This window comes from Patagioenas fasciata, chromosome 26, assembly GCF_037038585.1.
Source record: "Patagioenas fasciata isolate bPatFas1 chromosome 26, bPatFas1.hap1, whole genome shotgun sequence".
Lineage (NCBI taxonomy): Eukaryota > Metazoa > Chordata > Aves > Columbiformes > Columbidae > Patagioenas > Patagioenas fasciata.
Genome location: NC_092545.1, coordinates 3832355 through 3853639, shown reverse-complemented (window position 1 = coordinate 3853639; position 21285 = coordinate 3832355). Strand labels below are relative to the sequence as shown.

Genomic DNA, 21285 nt, shown 5'->3' with positions numbered 1-21285 from the left:
AACCACCCCCCCAAATTCCCCATCCTGACCCCCCTATTCCCACAGACAGGGCCCCATCCTATGTTGTCCCCCCCCAATTCTCCCCCCTGACCCCCCATTCCCACCGACAGGGCCCCATCCTGCCCGCCCCCCCCACCCCCAGCATTGAACACAAACCCAGAGGCCGCCTGTTGAGTGCAAAAAATAAATATAAAATTTATTAAAACACCCACAATATTTTAAAGATATCAGGAATAATACATTTCACGGCCCGGCCGGCCGCGCGTAACTTAGAATAAAATACAAATTAAAAAAAAAAATAACAACAATTAAAATTAAACAAAAAACCAAAACAACAACGAAAACCAAAACCGAGGAGGGAAAGGGGGAAGATTCCAAACTTACAATTTTTAGGCATCCTAACAAAAAAATTACCGAAACATTGAGGGGTGGGGGAAAAGGGAAAAAGAAAAGGGTGTTAAAGGGGAAACACAAAGAGGAGGAAGAAAAGAAATAGGGGAAAATTATACAAAATAAAATTATCAGCATAAATTTACTGTCCTAGAAGTATCTACAGTTTAATACACATTAATCCTATTGCCTTGAGACATGGGGGAAAAATCTACCGGTCCTCGATCCGCCCCGGAAAACAACTTCATTTCAAGTAACCACAGTCCGAGCCGACCAAGACATCTTCAAGTGTGAATGTTTTCGGAGCCACCGAGACCCCAATTGGGGTCCCCCCCTCCGCCTGCTGCCGTCCCGCCTCCCTCCTCCGCTCTCCCCAAAATAAACCCCATAAACCCACCCAAAATAACCCCCTCCCGCCTCCGAGCGAATTCCCGAATCTGAGGAGAAACGGCGCTGTCGTTTTGGGTTTGCTGTGTTTTTTTCGGGCCATAAGAACGCCGGCCAAAATAAGCACAAGAATTTGCTCCCGGAATAAAACTTGAGGCTGAAATCACGGCGGGTTGTAAATCCCTGAAGGATGCGGGAAAATGAGGTGGAAACCCGGGCGGAAAGGGAGAAAGGAGGGGGAAATAAAAGAGAACAAGTGAAGGAAGAAACCCCGCTGCGGAAGGATCCCTGATTTCGGAAAGATTCGCCCCGGTTTCGCTCCGCGGGGACTCGGGGGGGGTTGAGGTATTTGCCTGGTTTGGGGGCGCGGGGGGAACTGCGGCCCTGGCGCCGACGGGAAGGTGAAGGGGGGAGAGAGTAGCACCAATAAAACCCCAAAAAATGGACAAATAAAGGGGGGCAAAGAAAAGAAACGGGCAGAAGGGGGAGGCCCGGCCGACGGGGACGCGCTGGGGTTTGGGGAGCGGGCGCGAGGAGATGGGGGACGCGGTGCTGAGTGGGGTCTGTGCGCCGGGGGGCGACGGGTGCGTGTGCGACACGTGCGCCGGGTGCGCCGTGCGTGCGCCGTGAGTGCGACACGTGCGACACGTGCGCCGGGTGCGCCGTGCGTGCGCCGGGTGCGCCGTGCGTGCGACACGTGCACCATGTGTGCGTCATGCGTGCGACACATGTGACACGTGCGCCGGGTGCGCCGTGCGTGCGCCACGTGCACCGTGCGTGCGCCATTCGCGCGCCACGTGCGCCTTGCGTGCGATGCGTGTGCCATACGTGCGCAGCGTGTGCCACGTGTGCACCGTGAGGACAAAGCGCCAGGACACGGGGGTGCACGGCGGGCAAGCGCCATGGGTGTGCCGGGGTCTGCGTTTGTGCACGGGGGATGAGCAGTATGAACAAGCACCGTGTCCGTGCACCGTGTCTCTGTGTGGTGGGCGAGCACTGTGCATCACAAGCACCGTGCACGAGCACCATGTTTGTGCACGAGCACCGTGTCCACGCACTGCATCCATGTGTCGTGGATGAGCGCCGTGCCCATGCACCGTGTGTGTGCATGGTGGGCGAGCACCGCGCACAAACACCACGTCTGTGCACGAGCACCGTGTCCATGCACCACATCCACGTGGGGTGGACGAGCACTGTGTCCGTGCACAGAGGACAAGCACCATGCACGAGCACCCTCTCCGTGCCCACACACCCTGTTCAAGCATCGTGTCCATGCACCATGTCTGTGCACGAGCACTGTGTCCGTGCACCACATCCGTGTGTGGTGGACAAGCACCGTGCACAAGCACCGTGTCCGTGCACGAGCACCCCATTCAAGCACCGTGTCCGTGCACCGACCCCACGCGCCACGGGCATGCACCGTGTCCGGGGACCATGGCCATGCATGGTGCCGGAGCACTGTAGCACACACCACGTCCTTGCACCGCGCACGTGCACCAGGCGTGCACAACGCACCCCTGCACCGGGCTGAGCACCCTGCCTGAGCACCGTGTCCACGCACCATGCCCGAGCACCGCGTCTGCACACTGTCTGCAAGCACAACGTTCACGCAACGTGTCCGAGCACCGCGGCCGAGCACCATGTCCACACACCATGTCTGAGCACTGTGTCCGAGCGCCACGTTCACACACCCTGGTTGATCACCATGTCCACACACTGAGTCTGAGCACCATGTTCACGCATCATGGCCAAGCACCATGTCCAGGCACCATGGTTGAGCACTGTGCTTGAGCACCACATCCACGGTACGTGACCACACACCACGCCCGAGCACCATGTTCAACCATCACGGCCAAGCCCCGTGCCCGAGCACCATGTCCATGGTGCGTGGCTGAGCACCGTGCCCGAGCACCACGTCCACACACCGTGGCCAAGCACCGCAGTCGAGCGCCGTGGCTGAGCACCATGTTCACATAACCTGGCCGAGCACCGTGTCCAAGCACCGTGTCTATGATGCACGGCCAAGCACCATGGCCAAGCACCGTGGTCAAGCACCGTGGTCAAGCACCATGTCCACACACCACATCTGAGCACCACATCCATGACGTGTGGCCAAGCACCATGTCCATGCACCATGTCCAAGCACCGCGGTTGAGCACTATGGCTGAGCACCATGTTCACATAACCTGGTCGAGCATCGTGTTCGAGCACCGTGCCCATGATGCGTGGCCAAGCCCCGTGGCCAAGCACCATGACCACACACCCTGGCCAAGCACCGTGTCCACGCGCCACATCTGAGCACCACGTCCATGATGTGTGGCCAAACACCATGTCCACGCACCACGGCCAAGCCCCATACCCAAGCACCATGTCCGTGATGGGTGGACGAGCGTTGCGCCCGAGCACCTTGTCCACACACCACATCCGAGCAGCGTGTCCGTGGTGCGTGGCTGAGCACCGTGCCCGAGCACCATGTCCACGCACCACGTCCAAGCGCTGCGGTCGAGCACCATGTTCACACACCCTGGCCAAGCATCCCATCCGCACACCGCATCCGAGCACCAAGTCCGTGACGCGTGGCCGAGCACCGTCCCCGAGCACCATGTCCACGCGCCCTGGCCAAGTCCGTATCCAAGCACCGTGTCCGTGATGCGCTGACAAGCACTGTGGCCGATCACCACGCCCAAGCACCGTGGTCACGCACCGTGACTGAGCACCATGTTCACACGCCCCAACTGAGCACCGCGTCCACGATGTGCCGTCAAGCACCATGTCCAAGCACCATGTTCACACACCTTGGCCGAGCACCACGTCCGAGCACCAGATCCATGACGTGTGGCCGAGCACCGTCCCCGAGCACCATGTCCACACACCACGGTCGAGCACCAGATCCACGACGTGTGGCCAAGCATCGCACCACGGCACCGCGTCCGCACACGGCTCGAATGGCTCCACCGCGGCGCTGATTTCGGTTTGCGTAAACCCACCCGGCTCCCGGCACGTCTCGAGCTGTCGCTCCGGAAAACTCAACTTCCTTCTCCACGACATTGCTTTTTCTATACATTTGTCTTCTTGGTTCCCTAGTTTCATATATACATTAGTAGCACCTCAGCGAGATGGAATCAGGCAGAAGCATGATACAGTTTGTTAAAACACCATAGCACCGTTGTTATTAGAAGATTTCATTTAATAAAAATACGCCTTATAGAGCCCACAAAGCATACTCCAGTATTAAAAGGAAAGAAAAATAATCAAGCAATTGAGGCACCTCAGGGATCCTGGTTTCCTTCTCCTTCCCGTGCCTCATCCCGACAGCGTCGAGCCGGGGCGGGGGGAACCCCGAAATGTGTCCCCCGTTCCCCGCCCGAGGCGAAGCGTCGCAAAAACCCGAAGCGGGGCGGCGGGAGCGCATCGGAGCTCCCTGTGCCGAGCTCTCCCCAAGGTTTCTACCGCGGGTGTTGTTCTAGCACCATTGTGGCCACGACCTGCTGCCAAACGAGGTCCCCAGCTCACCCTGAAGCGGTTAAAAACATCCCCCGGTAACGCGGCGATCCCCCGGGTTTCGGCGCGGGAGGGACGAGCGCGGCCGCCGGGGAAAGGAAAAAGATTTTGCTTGAAAAAACAGCCTCTCAGCAGCAAGGGGTAAAGAGCTGTGCATAGATTCTGAGTTTCCGTAGAAGTCTGAAGCGTGCTAATTATCAACGACTGAGATTTGAGGTAGGTTAGACGTTACGTAGTGTAAAAACGTGAGACCGCAGCAGTTCTCGCTCCCCGACCCATGGCGCCGGCGGCTTCGCCCGGATCGAACCCGCCGGAGCCGTCGCCACGTCGGGCCGAATCCCCTCCCTGCGCCCAAATAAAACCTCCCGAGGAAGCAGGACTTAGACAGGTTACGCGGACCCTCCGCCGTCTCCGAATGCCCGAACCGCGTCCGGGCGACGCTCGCACCGCACCTCCCGCCACGTCGAGCGGGGCCGGCACCCGAATCCGGCCCCGCCGAGCGGGGAGCGAGCGGGGAACGCGCGGGTCCCCTCCTCGCCCTCCGACGGCATCGCCCGCGAGCATCCCTAAAATCCGCCTTGCCATCGACTCGTAAAATCCTGATATGCTATTGGGTAAGTTATAAGAAAAGCGGTAAATAGCTCGTTGAGTTTCCTTGTCAAATATACGCGACTTTACAGATTACAAAGAAAAAATTAATTATGGAGGACGGACAAAGCATGTTAAATATTCTGCCAGTATTTACAGTTCTCCCCCTATAATCTGGTTTAAAACATACTGCTTTCAAGTTGGTGGGGTGGGGAGAGAGGAGGAAAGAGGGGAGTTGTTTAAGTTTCGCTTTCATTTTTAAATCTAGGTGAAAGTGCTTTTAAAAAAATTCTTTCCCTATTTACAGGTTTAAAATCAGACCACGTAAATGTTCAGGCTGTTGGTTTTGTTTTACCGCGATCCTGCTGATCCGTGCCAGTGCGCGAAGGAAGAAGGGTGACGGTAAACACACGGTGATCTCTGCGCGGTGACGGCGTCGCCTCCGGCTTCGCTGGCTCTCCAAAAGGCACCTGAAAGTGCAAAAGCGACGACCCCGGGGACGCCGGCACCCGGATTCGGTCGCGCCGCCCTCCCGCCCTCCGTCCCGGCACCGCTTCGGCGTCGGGGACGGGCGGAAAGTCTCGGCTGAGATTGTTCGAAAAGCACCAGGCGGTTGTTGTCGTCGTCGTCGTTGTTGGGTCGGGGGTGTTTGTTTGCGGGAAGAACGGCGATCCGTGGGAAGGAGGGATGGCAACCGGGGGGGGAAAAGCACCGAGCCCCGGCGGGGAAGGCGGATCGGCGAGGGGTTTGGCCAGCCAAGTCTAGGGATTCGCTCTTCCCAGAGCCGATCGCACGGAGAAAAGTCCCCCCGGAGACGGAAAGCACCAGACTTTAGCAACAGTGATGTACAGAGAGCAACTATTCACAGTTTGGGGTTGGTTGGTGTGGGGTTTTTTTCCTGGTTTTGTGTATTTTTTTGTTATTTTCTTCCTGGTTTTGTCCTTTAGAGATGCCGCTGCTGCTCTCCCGCCGGCAAAGGAGCCCCCAAATCCAAGCGCGGCCCCCCCGGTGGTGGCAGCGCCCGGCCCAGATGCGTCCTGAGGTCTCCGGCGCTGGGAAAGACGCCGGTTCGCTCCGTCCCGGCGGAGCCGATCGCGCCGGCAACGAGGAGCCGAGCCGAGCTGGGACGTCCCGCTCTCAGTGCTGTAAGAAAAGACTCCTCGGGTTGCAAAATAGGTATTTTTAGGTCCTTGAGAGAAAAAATCTTCGGATGTCTGGCTGACGGTGAAGCGCGCGGTCCCGCCAGGCGTCACGGCTGGAGGGACCCACCTCTTGCCTTTTAGCTGGTTTGGTGTTCAGGTTGGTTGTTTATTTGCGTTGTAGGGTTGGATTTTTGAGATATCGGCTTCTTTTTAGAAGATCGGCTTCGTCGTTGTCGTCGGAGTAAAAAATAAAATAAAATAAAATCCAATAAATAGGCATTCTTAAGTGGAATTAAAAACCTCTCCTGTGCGAAAGGACGCTACAAACTCCTCCGTCCGTTCGCGCGGTGCGCGAGGCTCGATTAAAAAAACGCGGAGATATAAATATGGGATTACCGAAAAGCATCAAACAGCATCGTTCCTCTTAGTTTTCTGTCGTCGTTCTTTTTAAAATCGAGTTTTGCTTCGTTTGCCAACTCCTCGCCGAGCGCGGTTCTCCGCCGGCGCGCGCCGTTTCCGAGCGCATCGGGTTCGCTTTCTGTGGGTTGTATTTTGTTTTTAGTTTTGTTGTGTTTTGCTTCGGTTCTGTCTATATTTTGTTTTTCTTCTCCCCCGCGCCCGAGGGGAAAGCACCACACGAAGCAACGCCGAGCTGCGGCGCTGCCGAGGGTTGAGGTAAGCCGAGGCCGCGGCCGTCGCCTCCGTCTCAGATCCAGCGGCTGTAGGGACCCGTCACCTTGGTGTAAGCGTAGGAAGACACGGTGATGGCGGAGTTGGTGGGGATGGCCACCGCCTGCCGCGTGGGGACCGCGTCCCTCCTCTCCTTGCTGGGCGCCTCGCTCGCCAACGCGCCGCCCCACTTGCGCTTCTTGGCGAAGGCTTTGGCGTCGGGCGGCAGCCCCAGGCGTGCCGCCTCCTCCTGCCGCGCGCGGGCGCGTTCCGCCAGCTGCTTCATCTTGGCCTCCCACAGCGCCAGGCCGTGGTTGGGCTGGTTCAAGTTCTTGTGTTGGTAGAAGACCAGGGAGATGCGGGTGGGGTGGCAGCGGTTGGGTTTCTTCAGCGGGGTGGTGGCGTGGAGCTCGCGGCGGGCGCACTCGATGAGGATGGAGCCGTGGGCGGGCGCCACGGCCACGCCGCCAATGTTCTCGTCCAGGAAGTTGTGCTCGCTGTCTGACCACTCCTCCTCTTCTTCCTCCTCCGCCTCATCCTCCTCCTCCTCCTCCTCCTTCACCGGCTTCTCCGGTACGTCCTCCTCCAGGCCGAAGGGGTCCCATGGCTTGTCCCGGGGAGGCCCCGCTGTCCCCTTCTCCCCCAGCGCCGCCTCCCACGGCTTCTCCGGCAGCCCCGGGCTGGGTGCCGGCGTCCTCCGCTCCTCCGCCTTCACCGAGCCCCACGGCTCCTCAGGGAAGCCCGGCAGCCCCGGCAAGGTGGAACCCAGACCCAGTGGCCCCAGTAAGCTCGAGGTGGCCGCGCCGGCCAGCGCCGCCTCCCCCAGCTTGCAGGGGCTCCACGGTTTCGGCAGCAAGCCCGAGCCGCGCGCCGTCGGCTCTCCCGCCAGGACACCGGGCCACTGCTTCTCTGGTGGCGGCAAGCGCACGGCAGCATCGAAGGCGCTCGGCTTCTCCCGCCCGCCCGGCACCAGGGCGCTCCACGAGCCCTCGGCCGGGTTAGTCCTCTCGGGAGAAGACGCGCCCCGGGACGCTTTGAAGGGGCTCCAGCGCTGCTCCAGCCCCGCGCCGCGCACCGGGATGGTCGGAAGGGCTAAGCCGGCGCCGGGCACGGCTGGTGTGCTGGGAAGTGGCTCGATGGCGGGCGGAGGGTCCGGGGGCTCCTGCTTGATGGGTCGGCTGCCAAAACAGTTCTGTGCAAACGGTGACGCCTCCTCTGGGCCCGAGTTAGTCCTGTGCGCCCCGGCCGCCGCTTTTTGCTGGCTGGCGTAGCGGTTGGCCCGCTCGTAGGTGCGCTGGTGATGGTTTTTGCTCCGGACGCTGTGCAGGAGGGGATCGGGGAAGTCAGAGTTCCCGTAAGCGTGGTTGAGGTTCTCCTGCAAAACCGGGACGTTGGGCTTCTTCTCGTAGCCGTTGCTCACCCAGCTGCTCCCGCTCCTCTCGGACACCCCGTAATTCAGAAACTGCGAGGGGAACACGTGGTTGCTGGAAAAGCCGTAATACCCGAAGGAGGGAAGCGCGAACTTGGAGTGAAACCCGTTCACGGAAGGCAGATTGGGCTGTGCATAGTAGGAATGGTAAGAGTAAACACTGTTCATGCTGTACGGGTCGGAGGGCCGGCAGCTCCCCAGCACCGAGTAGCTCTCCACCACGGCGTTGCCGTTGTACTTGAAGGCGTTGTAATGGCTCTGCGGCTCCACCTTGATGGAAGGTTTCAGTGGCTGCGGGGGCAGCCCGCTTTTCAACGCCACACCTGCGGGCACAGCACACACACACACCGTGACCCGCTGGCCAAGGAACCTGTCGGCGAGGAGCCAGGACCCCAAAAACTCAGATGGACTCAAAAATCCCAGGTCCGTCCTGGGACTCAAAACTTCCAGGTCCATCCTGGGACTCAAAAATCCCAGGTCCATTCTGAGACTCAAAACTTCCAGGTCTGTCCTGAGACTCAAAAATCCCAGGTCCGTCCTGGGACTCAAAAATCCCAGGTCTGTCCTGAGACTCAAAAATCCCAGGTCCATCCTGGGACTTGAAAATCCCAGCTCAGCATCGCCTGGGCCACTGGCACCAATTTGCACCTGCGCTCCAGGCAGCAGCGAGAGCTCCCCACCGCGCTAGTTAAAAAACAAGCATCATAGAAATGCCATCCGCACCCCAACACGCAGAGTACTCGACGCCACCAGCCCGATGAAGTCCCCCGACCGCATCCCCGTCCCCTCGCACACTTCCCGGGCACCTCGGGGCGGCAGTACCTCAGCTCTGCCCCGTTACCTGCGTTTTGCTGGAGCGTGGGGAACTCGAGCGCTTCCTGCTTGATCTTCTCTGGCGTCATCAGCTTCTCTTTCTGCAGCTTCTTCTTCTCCGCGGCGGCTTTCCTGGCTTCCAGCTGCCTCTGCCGGCAGGACTTGGCGGGCTCGGGCAGCTTGCGGACCTCGCGGGGGAAGGACGTGAGCACCTGGATGGCCCCGCTGCCCACCTTGGCGTTTTGGTTCTCCTCGCTGCCAAACTCATCCGTGCTGGACATCTTGTAGAGGGGGAGGACGTGCAGCTGCTCATCTTCGGGGATCTTCCCCACCACGCGATTGTCTTCCTTGGTCAGCGTGCAGACCTGGGGGAGCGCAGGGGGATCAGGGGATGGTGCCAGATGCGGCACAGGCAGGAAAGGGATGAAACCTCCTTATTCCCCAAATCGATGTTATTATTACATTATTCTCCACCCAAACCACCCTGCCATCCCCAACAGCCCACACCAGTCCCCAGCCGACATTCGGAAACCTCCTGTGGGGTTTAGGTCGGACAAAAGCAAACACGCGAACACACGGTCCCCGTTAGCACCATGTTTTCATCTAGGTGGGGTGGTTTCAGATGAGAACAGTTTCATGTGAGGTGGGCAAACACCAAGGAACAGCCCTCATGGTTGGGTACACTGAGGACCAAAACACGGAGGAGAGCACTCCGAAAAGCCCCGCCGGCCGCCTGCTTACCACCGTGCAGCCGTTGTAGAGGTTATGCTGATCTTTGTGAGCGTGAGCGCAGAAGTCCATGCACGCCGTCACTCCCGAGAACGGCCTCCCCTCCTTCAAGCCCAGCCGGCAGTCTATGGCCACATCCTCGTTGGTAACCTGGCGGAAGGAGGAGAAGGCTCCGGTTAACCGAAATCTCTTACACGCTGCCACCCTGTGCCCTTCTGAGTGCTGCCGGGCCGTTGTGGTGCACAGGGACAAGCGGGTGGCCGGTACCTGGTTTTGGTAGGCTTGCGGCGCCAGCCTCTTGTAAAGTGGAGCAACCTCAGTGGCCAAGTCCTGAAAGCTTTTCCGGAGCAGCTCCTCCTGCGGTAGGAAAAAAATGGAGGAATGTCACCCATGGGTCTCAGCAGCAGGGACACAACTGGGGACAGAGGCCCCGCACGCCATGTGCCCTTCCCACGATGTCCCTCATCGTGCAAAGCACGTGGTTTAAATTCCTGGTGAGGTTTTGGCCGTTCAGCCTCCAGCTTCAGCACCTGTTGTGCTTTTGTTTGCTCAACCCACAAGCCCTCTGGTATCATCCCTGCTGTTTCTAGAGTCCCCATTCCTGCCACCCCATACCGGCACTGTCACATCAAAAATCCTGGTTCTGGGACATCTACACCCTGTGGTTTCACCAGGCTGGCTGGCTTGCTTTCTCCCGCCTCCCAAAATCACTAAAAATCCCACAAGGAATCCTATTTTCCCCACTCTGCCTGCATCACCCACCTCTTTGGGATTGTCCCCCACCAGCCTGAACTTGCGAGGAGTTTTGCTCCGGGCATATTTGCAGCCGTTAAAATACATGCTCCATGAGCAGCCGAAGGAGAAGGAAGCGCCGCAGGTGTTGGGGTCCTTGCCTTGGCACGCGCAGGTCCGGCTGTGGGAGGGACAGAATCATTTGGGTTGGAAAAGCCCCTCGAGATCATCGAGTCCAACCATAACCCACCCCTGGCACTGCCCCATGTTCTGAGAACCTCATGTCCGTCTGTCCAACCCTCCAGGGATGGTGACTCCACCACTGCCCTGGGCAGCCTGTTCCGCTGCTTCACAACGCTTTCCAGCAAGAAATATTTCCTAATATCCAATCTGATCCTTCCCTGGCACAACTTGACTCTGCGGACGAGCATCAGTCGCCGCCGCGGTGATGGCAGCTCCAAAAACAGGGGGGAATCCCCGCATCCCTTCCCATCCCGTCTCCCCGAACCGGACCGGCGGCATGGTGGGACTTACTCGTCATTCAAGCCGCAGCGGCGGCTGGTGGGGTTGCCGTACTTGGTGAGGGTGTCGGTGAGCTCCTGGTAGAGCGTGTCACCCAGCGTGCGGGGGATGCCCTCCCAGGCCAGGATGAGGATGATGATGACGGCGTTCTGGCAGTGGTGGCCGGCCCGGTGCCGCACCAGGCACAGCAGCTTCTCCTCTTGGTTGTGTCTGCGGATCACCTGGAAGACAGTGGGGCCACGTCACACCACTCCAATGGGATGGGGACGACCTCAAAAGCGGGCACTGGCTGCCTTCCACAGCACCCCGTGGGGATTTGGGGGGGTAGAACTGCATTGTATTCGCCCCCATGAGTTTTGGGATGCCGGGGAGAGGATGTGACCGACGCAGGGGGTGCAGGCACGGACGTGCTGTTTGGCGAATGCTGCGGATGGGAAACCCCGTGGAGTTTCCCCAGGGGTGGCTGCCACTCTCGTTTCCTCCCTGCCAGTCACAGACTGAGCATCCTGCCCACTGCAGCCACCGCGGAACATCCTCGTCCCCAGGCAGGGAGGGGACAATCAGGAGTGTTATGTTGGGGAGGGCTCTGAGCGGGGACAAGAGCCAGGGCACACTCACCCACTTGGCGATGGGGCAGCCCCGGGAGCTCTTCCCCTCCTTGCCCGTGTAGATGACCTTCTCGATGCGGATGGCCTTGCCCTTCTCACCATACCTGCCGAGGGATGGGTGTCAGCCCCACTTGTTCCTCCCCACACTCACGAATCCCCCGCTTGCCCTCATGGGTCCCTCATGAGCCCCCGGTTTCCTCACAGGAGCCAACGAGCCCTCACCGGAGCCCTCAGGAGCCCCCAGTCGCCCTCACCGGAGCCCTCCGGAGCCCCCACTCACCTTCAGGACCCCCACTCGTCCTCAGGGAACACTATCCACCCTCATGGGACCCCATGCAACCTCACAGGACACCACTCGCCTTCACAAGACCCCATGGGCTCCCTCTCGCCCTCACAAACCCCAGTTCTTCCTCACGGACTCTCACTTGCCCTCACAAGCCTCCGCTTGCCCTCATGGGCCCCCATTCATGCTCACAAACCCCCACTCACCCTCACAGACCCCTCATGAGTCCCTAATCCCCCTTGTGGGACCCCACTCGCCCTCATGGGCCCCCATACACCCTCACAGGACCCCACAAGCCCCTGATTGCCCTCACAAGCCCCCCCTCACCTTCAGGCACCTTCACGGGACATCACTCACCCTCACAGGACTCTTCACAGGTCCTCACTCCCATCACAGCACCCACTCACCCTCACGGGATGCTACTTTCCCACATGATGCCTCCACTCACCTTCACAGAATCCCACAGGCCCCCACTCCCCCTCACAAGCCCCCACTAGCCCTCATGAGCCTCTATTTGCCCTCAGAGACTCCTGTTCACCCTCACAAGCCCCCACCCATCCTTACGGGACGCCCTTTGCCTCCACAGGTCCCCACTCACTCTCACGAGCCCCCACTCACCCTCACAGTACCGCACTTACCCTTGTGATGTCCCACACTCACCCTCATGGGCCCCCAACTGCCCTCACAGGACCCCACTCACCCTCACGGGACCCTCATGGGCCCCCAGTAGCCCTTATGGGACCCCCTTTGCCCTCATGAGCCCCCACTCACTTTCATGAGCCCCCCTAAACCCTCACAAACCCCACTCTCCCTCACAATCCCCCACTCACCTTCATGAGTCCCCACTCACCCTCATGAGCACCCACTCACCCTCAAACGCCTCTACTCACCTTCATGAGCCCCCACTCACCCTTACAAGCCCCCACTCACACTCACAAGCCCCCACTCGCCCTCATGCCACCCACCCTCACCCTCCCAGGACCCCATGGGCCCCCCCACTCCCCTTCATCAGCCCCCACTTGCCCTCACAGAACCCTCAGGATCCCCCTGGCCCCCAGGATGGGGTGAGGCCCTTACCGCTCCTCCATGAGCTCCCTGATGGACGCCACGGTGGGCCCCGAACCCAGGTGGGTGTAGTACGGCCCCTCATCCTTCTCCACAATTTGCTCTGCAAGGACAGACATTTTGGGGTTGGCACCTCCACTGGTGGCCCCAATGATGCCAAGCCCCCAAGTTCCCTTAAATTGAGTGCTTTTGCACCAAAAAATCAAAGGTTCCTTGACAGAGTACCCCCCTAAGAGCATCAGGGAAGGGAAGAGGCAATCAGGGGTTCATTAAACAGCCTGGCCGCTCCTTCATTTTCTTATCCCAGCACTAAAACGCTGTTGGAGAACAAGGGGATGGGTGCTCAGACCTGCACCCTTCGGGGACCCAAAAACCTCCCATCCTTCTGTGGAAGGATGCTGGGCTACAGAAGGATGCTGAGCTATGGGAGGAGGATGCTGAGCTATGGGAGGAGGATGTTGAGCTATGGGAGGAGGATGCTGAGCTATGGGAGGAGGATGCTGAGCTACAGGAGGAGGATGCTGGGCTACGGGAGGATGATGCTGGGCTACCAGAGAAGGATGCTGGGCTACTGGAGGAGGATGATGGGCTACTGGAGGAGCATGATGGGCTACAGAAGGATGTTGGGCTACAAGAGAAGGATGCCGGGCTACTGGAGGAGGATGTTGGGCTACAGAAGGATGTTGGGCTACAGGAACAGGATGTTGGGCTACAGAAGGGTGCTGGGCTACAGGAACAGGATGCTGGGCTACAGGAACAGGATGCTGGGCTACTGGAGGAGAATGTTGGGCTACAGAAGGATGCTGGGATGCTGGGCTACGGGAGAAGGATGCTGGGCTACGGAAGGAGGATACTGGGCTACAGAAGGATGCTGCGCTACAGGAACAGGATGCTGGGCTACAGAAGGATGCTGAGCTACCGGAGAAGGATGCTGGGCTACAGAAGGATGCTGAGATATGGGAGGAGGATGCTGGGCTACCAGAGAAGGATGTTGGGCTACGGAAGGATGCTGAGCTATGGGAGAAGGATGCTAGGCTACCAGAGAAGGCTCCTGGGCTACAGGAGGATGCTGAGCTATGGGAGAAGGATGCTGGGCTACAAGAGAAGGATGCTGGGCTACTGGAGGAGGATGTTGGGATGCTGGGCTACGGGAGGAGGGTGCTGGGCTACAGAAGGATGCTGGGCTACAGGAACAGGATGCTGGGCTACAGGAACAGGATGCTGGGCTACCGGAGAAGGATATTGGGCTACAGAAGGATGTTGAGCTATGGGAGGAGGATGCTGGGCTACCAGAGAAGGATGCTGGGCTACCAGAGAAGGATGCTGGGCTATGGGAGGAGGATGCTGGGCTACCAGAGAAGGATGCTGGGCTACTGGAGGAGGATGCTGGGCTACCGGAGGAGGATGCTGAGCTACAGAAGAAGGATTCTGGGCTACATCCCTGCAAACAACACGGCCCCAGCAGCAGTGAATCCCTCGTGGCTTTTAAGGTTTTGAAGGTTCCAGCGCGGGAAGCGAAGGATGCTCCGGCCCGCCGTGCCGTTCCATCTCCCTGCTCCCCTGCCCCTGATTTTCATTCCCGTCATGTCGAACTGGCCGGGCGCCAGGGCGAGGAGAAAAGCCGGGCTCAGCTGGGCTGCAGCTGGCCAGACCGAGATCAATACGGGACACGCAGCGAAGGCTGATTTTATTACAGCGTCTAACAGCGCAGGCACCTAATAAAGCACCGAGCCCCGACTCCGACTTAATTGCTTTTCTCACAGCTTTGCCTTGAGAAAATGGAGAGAGGTGGTGGGGGGGATCCCCCTTCTCCCAGTCCATAAATTATATTGCAAAAGAAAAAAACCAACCCAAATCTTTTCCTGCAAAACTCTGAGATCGGTCCGAGCGGCTCCAGAAAATCCTTTCATTCGCTCGGTGCCATTTGGGCTAATTACTGCTGCCATTTACAAGCAAGTAAATTAATAATCATAAGGCCCATTAATAAAGTACAGCTTGCGCTTGGCCTGAGGCCACATCTCCCCGTGGTGGGGGGGTCCATTTTTCCAGTTGGACACCCCAAATCCTCACCCTGTTCCTCCAAGGGGAGAACATGACTCCGGTTTAAATTCTGGGGAGGGAAGATCCAGCTCCCGCACACTCAGATGGGGTCGGATTGTGGGGACTGGGTGGGAAATCTCTAGCACTTGCTGTAAAGTCTAACAAATGCCAAAAAAAAACCCAAAAACCACACAAAAAGCCCCATCAAATCCAAGAGTTTGGTGCTTTTTCAGTGCATCCTGATGGGATTGGGCACTGAACAACCCAACATCCCAGCAGTAAATAGAGCTCCAGGCATAAGCCTGCACGCTGAGTCAAAGTTTGAGTAACCAAAAGAAAAGAAGGAGAAGGAGAGAAGGAGAGAAGAGGAGAAGAAGGAGAGAAGGAGAAAAGGAGGAGGAGGAGAAGGAGGAGAAGGAAGGAGAAGGAAGGAGGAGAAGGAAGGAGGAAGAAGGAAGGAGGAGAAGGAAGGAGGAGAAGGAAGGAGGAGAAGGAAGGAGGAGAAGGAAGGAGGAGAAGGAAGGAGGAGAAGGAAGGAGGAGGAGAGAAGGAGGAGAAGGAAGGAGGAGAGGAGGAGGAGAGGAGGAGGAGAGGAGGAGAGAAGGAGGAGAGAAGGAGGAGAGAAGGAGGAGAGAAGGAGGAGAGAAGGAGGAGAGAAGGAGGAGAGAAGGAGGAGAGAAGGAGAGAAGGAGAAAAGGACGAGGAGGAGGAGGAGAAGGAGCAGGAGAAGGAGAAGAAGGAGGAGGAGAAGGAGGAGGAGAAGGAGGAGAAGAAGGAGGAGAAGAAGGAGGAGAAGAAGGAGGAGAAAGAGAGGAGGAGAAAGAGAGGAGGAGAAAGAGAGGAGGAGAAAGAGAGGAGGAGAAAGAGGAGAAAAGAAGGAGAAGCAGGAGAAGGAGAAAGTTCCTGCAGCATCAGGGTTTCACCATGTAAGAGCCAAATCCCCCCAAAAAGTGAGCATCTTGCCAGCACCACGGCATCACTCCGCTATTTACCCAGGACAATCCCACCCTGGCAAAGCCACCTCCTGGCAATGCCACCCCGGGAAACCCCCCGGCACCGCCGCTCGCTCACCAACACAGTCGCAGGTGGGAAACTCCGCTTGCGCCCGCTTGGCCGGGGTGTCCAGGAGGCTTTTGGTCGGCGTGTCCAGGTATTTCAGCGGTGATTCCAAGAAGCCGCTCAGGGTGGGCGTCAGCGGCACCTCGTCCTTGGTTGGGGTCCCATCGGCGTCGTCCGCGTCCGGGTTTTGGCTTTCCTCGGAGTAAAAGCACGTGGTGGACACCACAGTGATAGCACCAGAAGACTCGATTTTGATCTGTTTTGGGGACCGGGCGGTGAAGGGGGGCTCTGAACCCTTCCCCGGTGAGAACGAAAAGCTTTTAGGGCCGGTTTGGGGAGCGCTGCTGGAAGCCGGCACAGCGGCGGTGGGGGGCACTTGTGGGGCGGGTACCGACCCCCCCGGCACCTCGGCAGCCCCGGCGGGGAGCGGGGCGGGCGTCTCGGGGGGCTGCAGGTTGAAATTCTCCCCGAATTCAGCTTCGAATTGCCGGATGAGCTCTTCCAGCTTGTCATCCACCACGATGGGGGTCGGGGCAGCTGGCGGGGGGGCAGCCGGTGTTTCCTCGGAGCCGGTCAAGCCTGCCGGTGCTGGGTGAATTTGGGGGCCCCCCCCGGGGGCACCCCTTTCCTGAGAGTCGGGAGCTGCGGGGCCACCATCCAGGGGGTTCGGCGGCGGCGGGGGGCAAGCGGTGGGCGGGGGTAGTGCAAGAGGCGGCGGGGGGCAGGCGGGGGGCGGTTCAGTTTGCATCTCTTCGGCGGGGGGTTCGGCGGGCGCCCGAAACCCCTCCAGGCTGATCTGCCAGAGCGGGGGGAAGAGCGGCTGCGAGTCTTTCTGCTTGGCCTTCTTGATCTGCACTTGTTTGCGGAGCAGTTTGGCCGGGGGGGGCTTTTCGGGCGGCGTTTTCTTCTTCTTCTCTTTGGCCTGCTTTTCGAAGGGCTTGGGGGGCACAGCCGGGGCACCGGGAGCCCACCAGTCGCTCGGCCGATCCGGTGCTGCCGCCGCTGTCGCCGCCAGGCTTTTCTCGAGGAAGAGGCTGCGTTTGTGGTGGAGATGCTGCTGCAGGACCAGCTGCGTCTTCTTGTGCAGGTCGGGCTCTGGCGGCGTCGGCGGCAAACGGGGGCTGCTCGGCACATCCTTACCGGGCGCTCGTTCTGGGGGCTCTGTTTTAGGCACCGTTGCTTTGCCGGTTGTCACTTCGGGTCTCTTGAAAGCCGCCTTGATGTAGTCGTCAGCATTTCCCAGCAGCTGCTCCAGCTCGGCCATGGGGTCCCCGGCCCCCGCCGCCCCCTCGGCTTCCAGCCCCCACGGTGCCGCAAAGCCGCCCCGGGGGGGTGCTGTGCCAAAAAACGGCTCCGGTGCCGCTCCCGGCTCCGGCGGGTAACGGGGCTCGTCCCCTCGCTGCCATGCAGGCCCCGGCGGGGCGACGGGGCCGAATGGGGTGGCGGGGGGCGGTGGTGGCGGGGGGTGGCCATTGCCAGCAGGCTGGGGGAGCGCGGCCGAGAGCTGCGTGAGGGCTTCGATGGCTATGGCGGTCTGCAGGCTGATGTTCTTCTCCTTGGCGATGGTCAACGCGCTTTGGGAAAAGGGGAGACCGTCGGGCGGGCACGGTTCGACGGTCTCAGGCACCGGCTGGGGGTCAATAGCACCTTCCTGGGGGGGTGGTGGGGGGTCGGCGGCGACACGGGGCCGCGGTGACGCCAGCTCTTCACCGAGAGCCGTCTTGATCTTCTGCTCCAGCCATTCCAGGTAGTCAGGGCACTCGGGGCCGTCACAGTTGCAGTTTGGGGGCTTCACTCCGTGCTTGGCCAAAGCCAGGGCGGCCTTGAGGGCATGCAGGTCCTCCCCCCGCGGCACGCCGTCCGCCGCGCTCAGCCCGCCCCGGCTCATCTCCGAGTCGAACTTCTCGTACAGCAGCGACGGCGAACCCGGCAGCGGCACCCGGTAGGAGGAAACAGCTTCGGCCACCGCTGAAAAGGCCACCAGGTTCCTGACGTCTTCCAAGTGGGCTTTGCCGGCGGTGGGCGGCTGGCCCGGTGACCAGCCGCTCGGCTCCATCAGCGCCGTGCCCCCCGCCTCCGGCCGGCCCCCATTCGCCAGGCTGAGCCCGCCGCCCTCGTTCAGCCGCCTTTCTTCGACATAATTAATTGGCCCTTCTTCCATTTGGCTTCTGCTGGGTCCATCAACCGGGTCGCCCGCCGAACCTGTCTGCTGGGAGAGAGAAGAGAGACGTGAGCATCCTCAGCCATGTGCCATCATCCCCCGCCCTATTTTCCCCCTCTTTCATTTTTATTTTCCACTTTCCCCATCTCTTTTGCTGACCCAGGTGATGAAGATGCAGATGAAACATGCGAAAAGAAAAGTAATAATCGCCACTGGCAAAACCAGGCGGGTTTCACCGGCTGCGTAAGGAGCAGCTCGGCTCGAAAGGCGACCGGTTTCCATCGCGCCGCCCACGTCCCCACCCTGCCACCTGCTTTTGAAATATCACGGGACGGTCCGGGATTTCCATCGAGATGGGGAGAGCGCCTCTGGCACCAGTTTGCACTGGCGAAGGAAGCGGCACAGGGAGAAAAAAGGGGGTTTTCGTTGGACCTGTGCCCAAAGCAAACATCCCAGCGCGAAGCAGCCGGTGGAGCAGGGACCGCGGCACGGCAGGAAGCCGCCGAGTTGGCTATGCCGGTGCCAGGGGCGGCGCGGGAATGCTCTCACCTCAAATAACCCGGCGTCTGTATCAACACGACCGGCCAGGACTCCCGGCAACGCCAAGTGACAGCAACGGCGTCCAGAAAACCGGCCGCGGGCCAAAGAAGCACCAAAACCATTAGTGCCAACACGAGGTGGTGGCACCCAGAGCCCATCACCCCAGTGTCTGGCCTCAAACACATGGTTAAGACCCTCCAAGGAGTTTTGCTAGGCATTGGGGGGTCTTTCTGTGCTCTCCCCGCTCGACGGCGGGGATTTTAGTGCTCTGGCAGCGCCGGTTTCTACGCCGGTGATAAGCACATTGCTGACTGCAGCAAAACTGTGGAGGAACCACTCCTGGTGTGATTATATCCCAAAAATCCCCCTTTCCCGGGGGGTGAAAACACCCAGCACTGGTGCAGATCACCACGACCCTGGGACAGGGTTCACCCCAATGCTGCCGCGGCTTTACGGGGGATTCGGTCCCTTGGCAGCATCCCCAGAGCCAAGTGATGGAGCCGACAGCGCCGGGACCGGTCCCTCCGGTCTGGGGAGCAAGTTTTGTGCCCTTCGTGCCGGTTGTGCCGTGCGAAACGGCAACCTGGGCAGGGTGGGGACAACGCGCCGCCCCCGCGCTCCTTCGCACACCCGGGGACAAACAGCCTCGCCCGTCCTTCCTCAGCCATCACCACCCTCCCCAGCCAAAAAAACCCGCCCTGAGCCTCCCCCAAGCCCTCAGGGGGACACGCTCGTCCCCCAAAACATCCCCGGTGACAGCAGCCTGGAGAAATGACACCAAACCTGTTTTGCTTTGGGTGGGGAGCAGACACAGGCCCTAAGGGTTTCTTTGTGGGGGGGAATCTGTTGGGGAAGCCCCAAAAATCAGTCTGGGGGGCCCCCTGGGCTGCTCCATCCCATAAACCAGGTTATCGACCCAGGCGGGGGATGCAGGAAAATAATTCACTGTATTAACACAAGCAGGAGCGAGAACTCCCCGCCACTAAAGGGTTAACCTGAGAGCTACAACCTTCCCCAAATCAGTGGGGGGAAGAAAAAATAAAAAGAAATATATATATAAAATAGGATTATTTTTTTCCTGTCTCTCTCATCCAGCTCCTTTTGTTCCCAGCCCCGCAGGCTGGGGGATGGAAAGACCCTGCAGATTCTCCCCAAAATTCAACACCCAATCCCGATTCCAGCAGCACCCCCAGGAATCGCTCCATCGCTGCCGAGGGCATCGAATCCCCGTTTTCCCCCCCAAAAAGCGCTGCCTGCCCAAACCTCCTTCCATTGACCCCGGGAAAGAATAAAAGCTGGGGAGGGGGGGAGGGAAATACATGAAAATAGAGAGAAAACCAAGTGTGGGTTAAATCGCCTCCTGCACGTCCCTTTTGTATCCTTTATAAAAAGGGAAAAAAATCCCCATGAGGATTAAAACATTTGGGTTTTTTTAATCTGGTTTTCTTCTTTTTGTTTATATTTTTTTCCCCTTGTTTTAAATGCCTTAAAAAGAAGGAAAAGAGGCAAAAAAAAACCCTGAAACAACCTAAAAAAAACCAAGCTAACCACACAGGCAGAGCCCGGCTTGGAGGGTTTCCAGCCTGCGCTGGGAAGAGCGCGGAGCCGTTCGCAACGCGGTGAGCGCCGGGGGGAGCCCCGGTGGGGCCACCGGTGCCAGGTTCGGCACTGGCCGGGTGGCACTTACGTGTGCGGGGCGGGAGGTGAAGCCGGAGGCGACGGCGGGAGCGAAGGGAAGGATGAAACGAGTTGTTCCAGCCTCAGCCGCCCCGGCCCTCCCCGCCCCCTGCAAAACCAGCTGGAGGAGCCATTAGCCCCAGCGCCGCGCGCACGTAGGGACGGACGGACGGACGGCGGGGGCCCCACGCTGGCCCTGCAGCGCTGGAGGGGCCCCCAAAAGCGCCTCAACAACACGGGGGGGACCCCGGTGCCTCTGCCGGGAAGCGCAGCCCCCACTGGTTGTGCGTCCTATAGGTCCTGCTGCCCTATAGATACAGTGACCCATATATCCAGCAAGCTGCATGTTCAGCAAGCTGACATGTCCAGCAATCCTATATAATCAACAATACTGTATATCCAGTGAGCTTCAATATTCAACAGCCCTATACATCCAGATCACCAACAATTTTATACATCCAGCAGCCTTATGTATAATCAGCAACCCTATATAATGGGCAAACCTATATAATCCAGCAGCCTACATCATCTATAATTTTATACATCCAGCAGTCCTATATATCCAGCAACCCTATATAATCGGCAATCTTATGCATCCAGCAGCCTTACATATAATCAGCAACCCTATAAATCAGCCATCTTACAGGTCCAGCAACCCTATATAATCGGCAGTCTTATAGATCCAGCAGCCTTATATGTCCAGCAACCCTATATAATCAGCAATTTTATACATCCAGCCACCTGCATTTCCAGTAACCCTATATATCCAGCAACCCCATATATCCATTAAGTCATTATATCCAGCAATTTATATATTCTGCAGTTGCATATATCCAGTAATCTATACATCCAACAACCCTATATGGCCAGCAGCCTATATATCCAGCAGCCCTATATAATCAGCAATCTATATAATTGGCAACATTTTATATCCAGTAACCCTATATACC

The 21285-nt window shown here is 58.8% G+C and overlaps 1 protein-coding gene across 8 annotated transcripts in view; it reads right to left on the bottom strand.

Moving 5' to 3' along the window:
- Positions 1-170: 170 nt before the first annotated feature.
- TET3 (tet methylcytosine dioxygenase 3) overlaps positions 171-21285 on the bottom strand; it is a 34449-nt gene continuing 13334 nt past the window's right edge. For 3 of the 8 annotated variants that reach the window (XM_065856627.2, XM_071799275.1, XM_065856628.2), the window contains 9 exons: positions 15970-18166; positions 12871-12961; positions 11521-11614; positions 10915-11123; positions 10411-10561; positions 9916-10005; positions 9661-9798; positions 8948-9284; positions 171-8429 (listed from right to left, as the gene is read on the bottom strand). In XM_065856627.2, coding sequence (XP_065712699.1) covers positions 6715-8429; positions 8948-9284; positions 9661-9798; positions 9916-10005; positions 10411-10561; positions 10915-11123; positions 11521-11614; positions 12871-12961; positions 15970-18166 — 5022 coding nt within the window. In that variant the 3' untranslated portion in view covers positions 171-6714. Of the gene's footprint in view, positions 8430-8947; positions 9285-9660; positions 9799-9915; positions 10006-10410; positions 10562-10914; positions 11124-11520; positions 11615-12870; positions 12962-15969; positions 18167-18667; positions 18761-20345; positions 20462-21285 lie in introns of those variants that run through there. The other 5 variants (XM_071799276.1, XM_065856630.2, XM_065856629.2 and 2 more) reach the window with 4 other exon arrangements.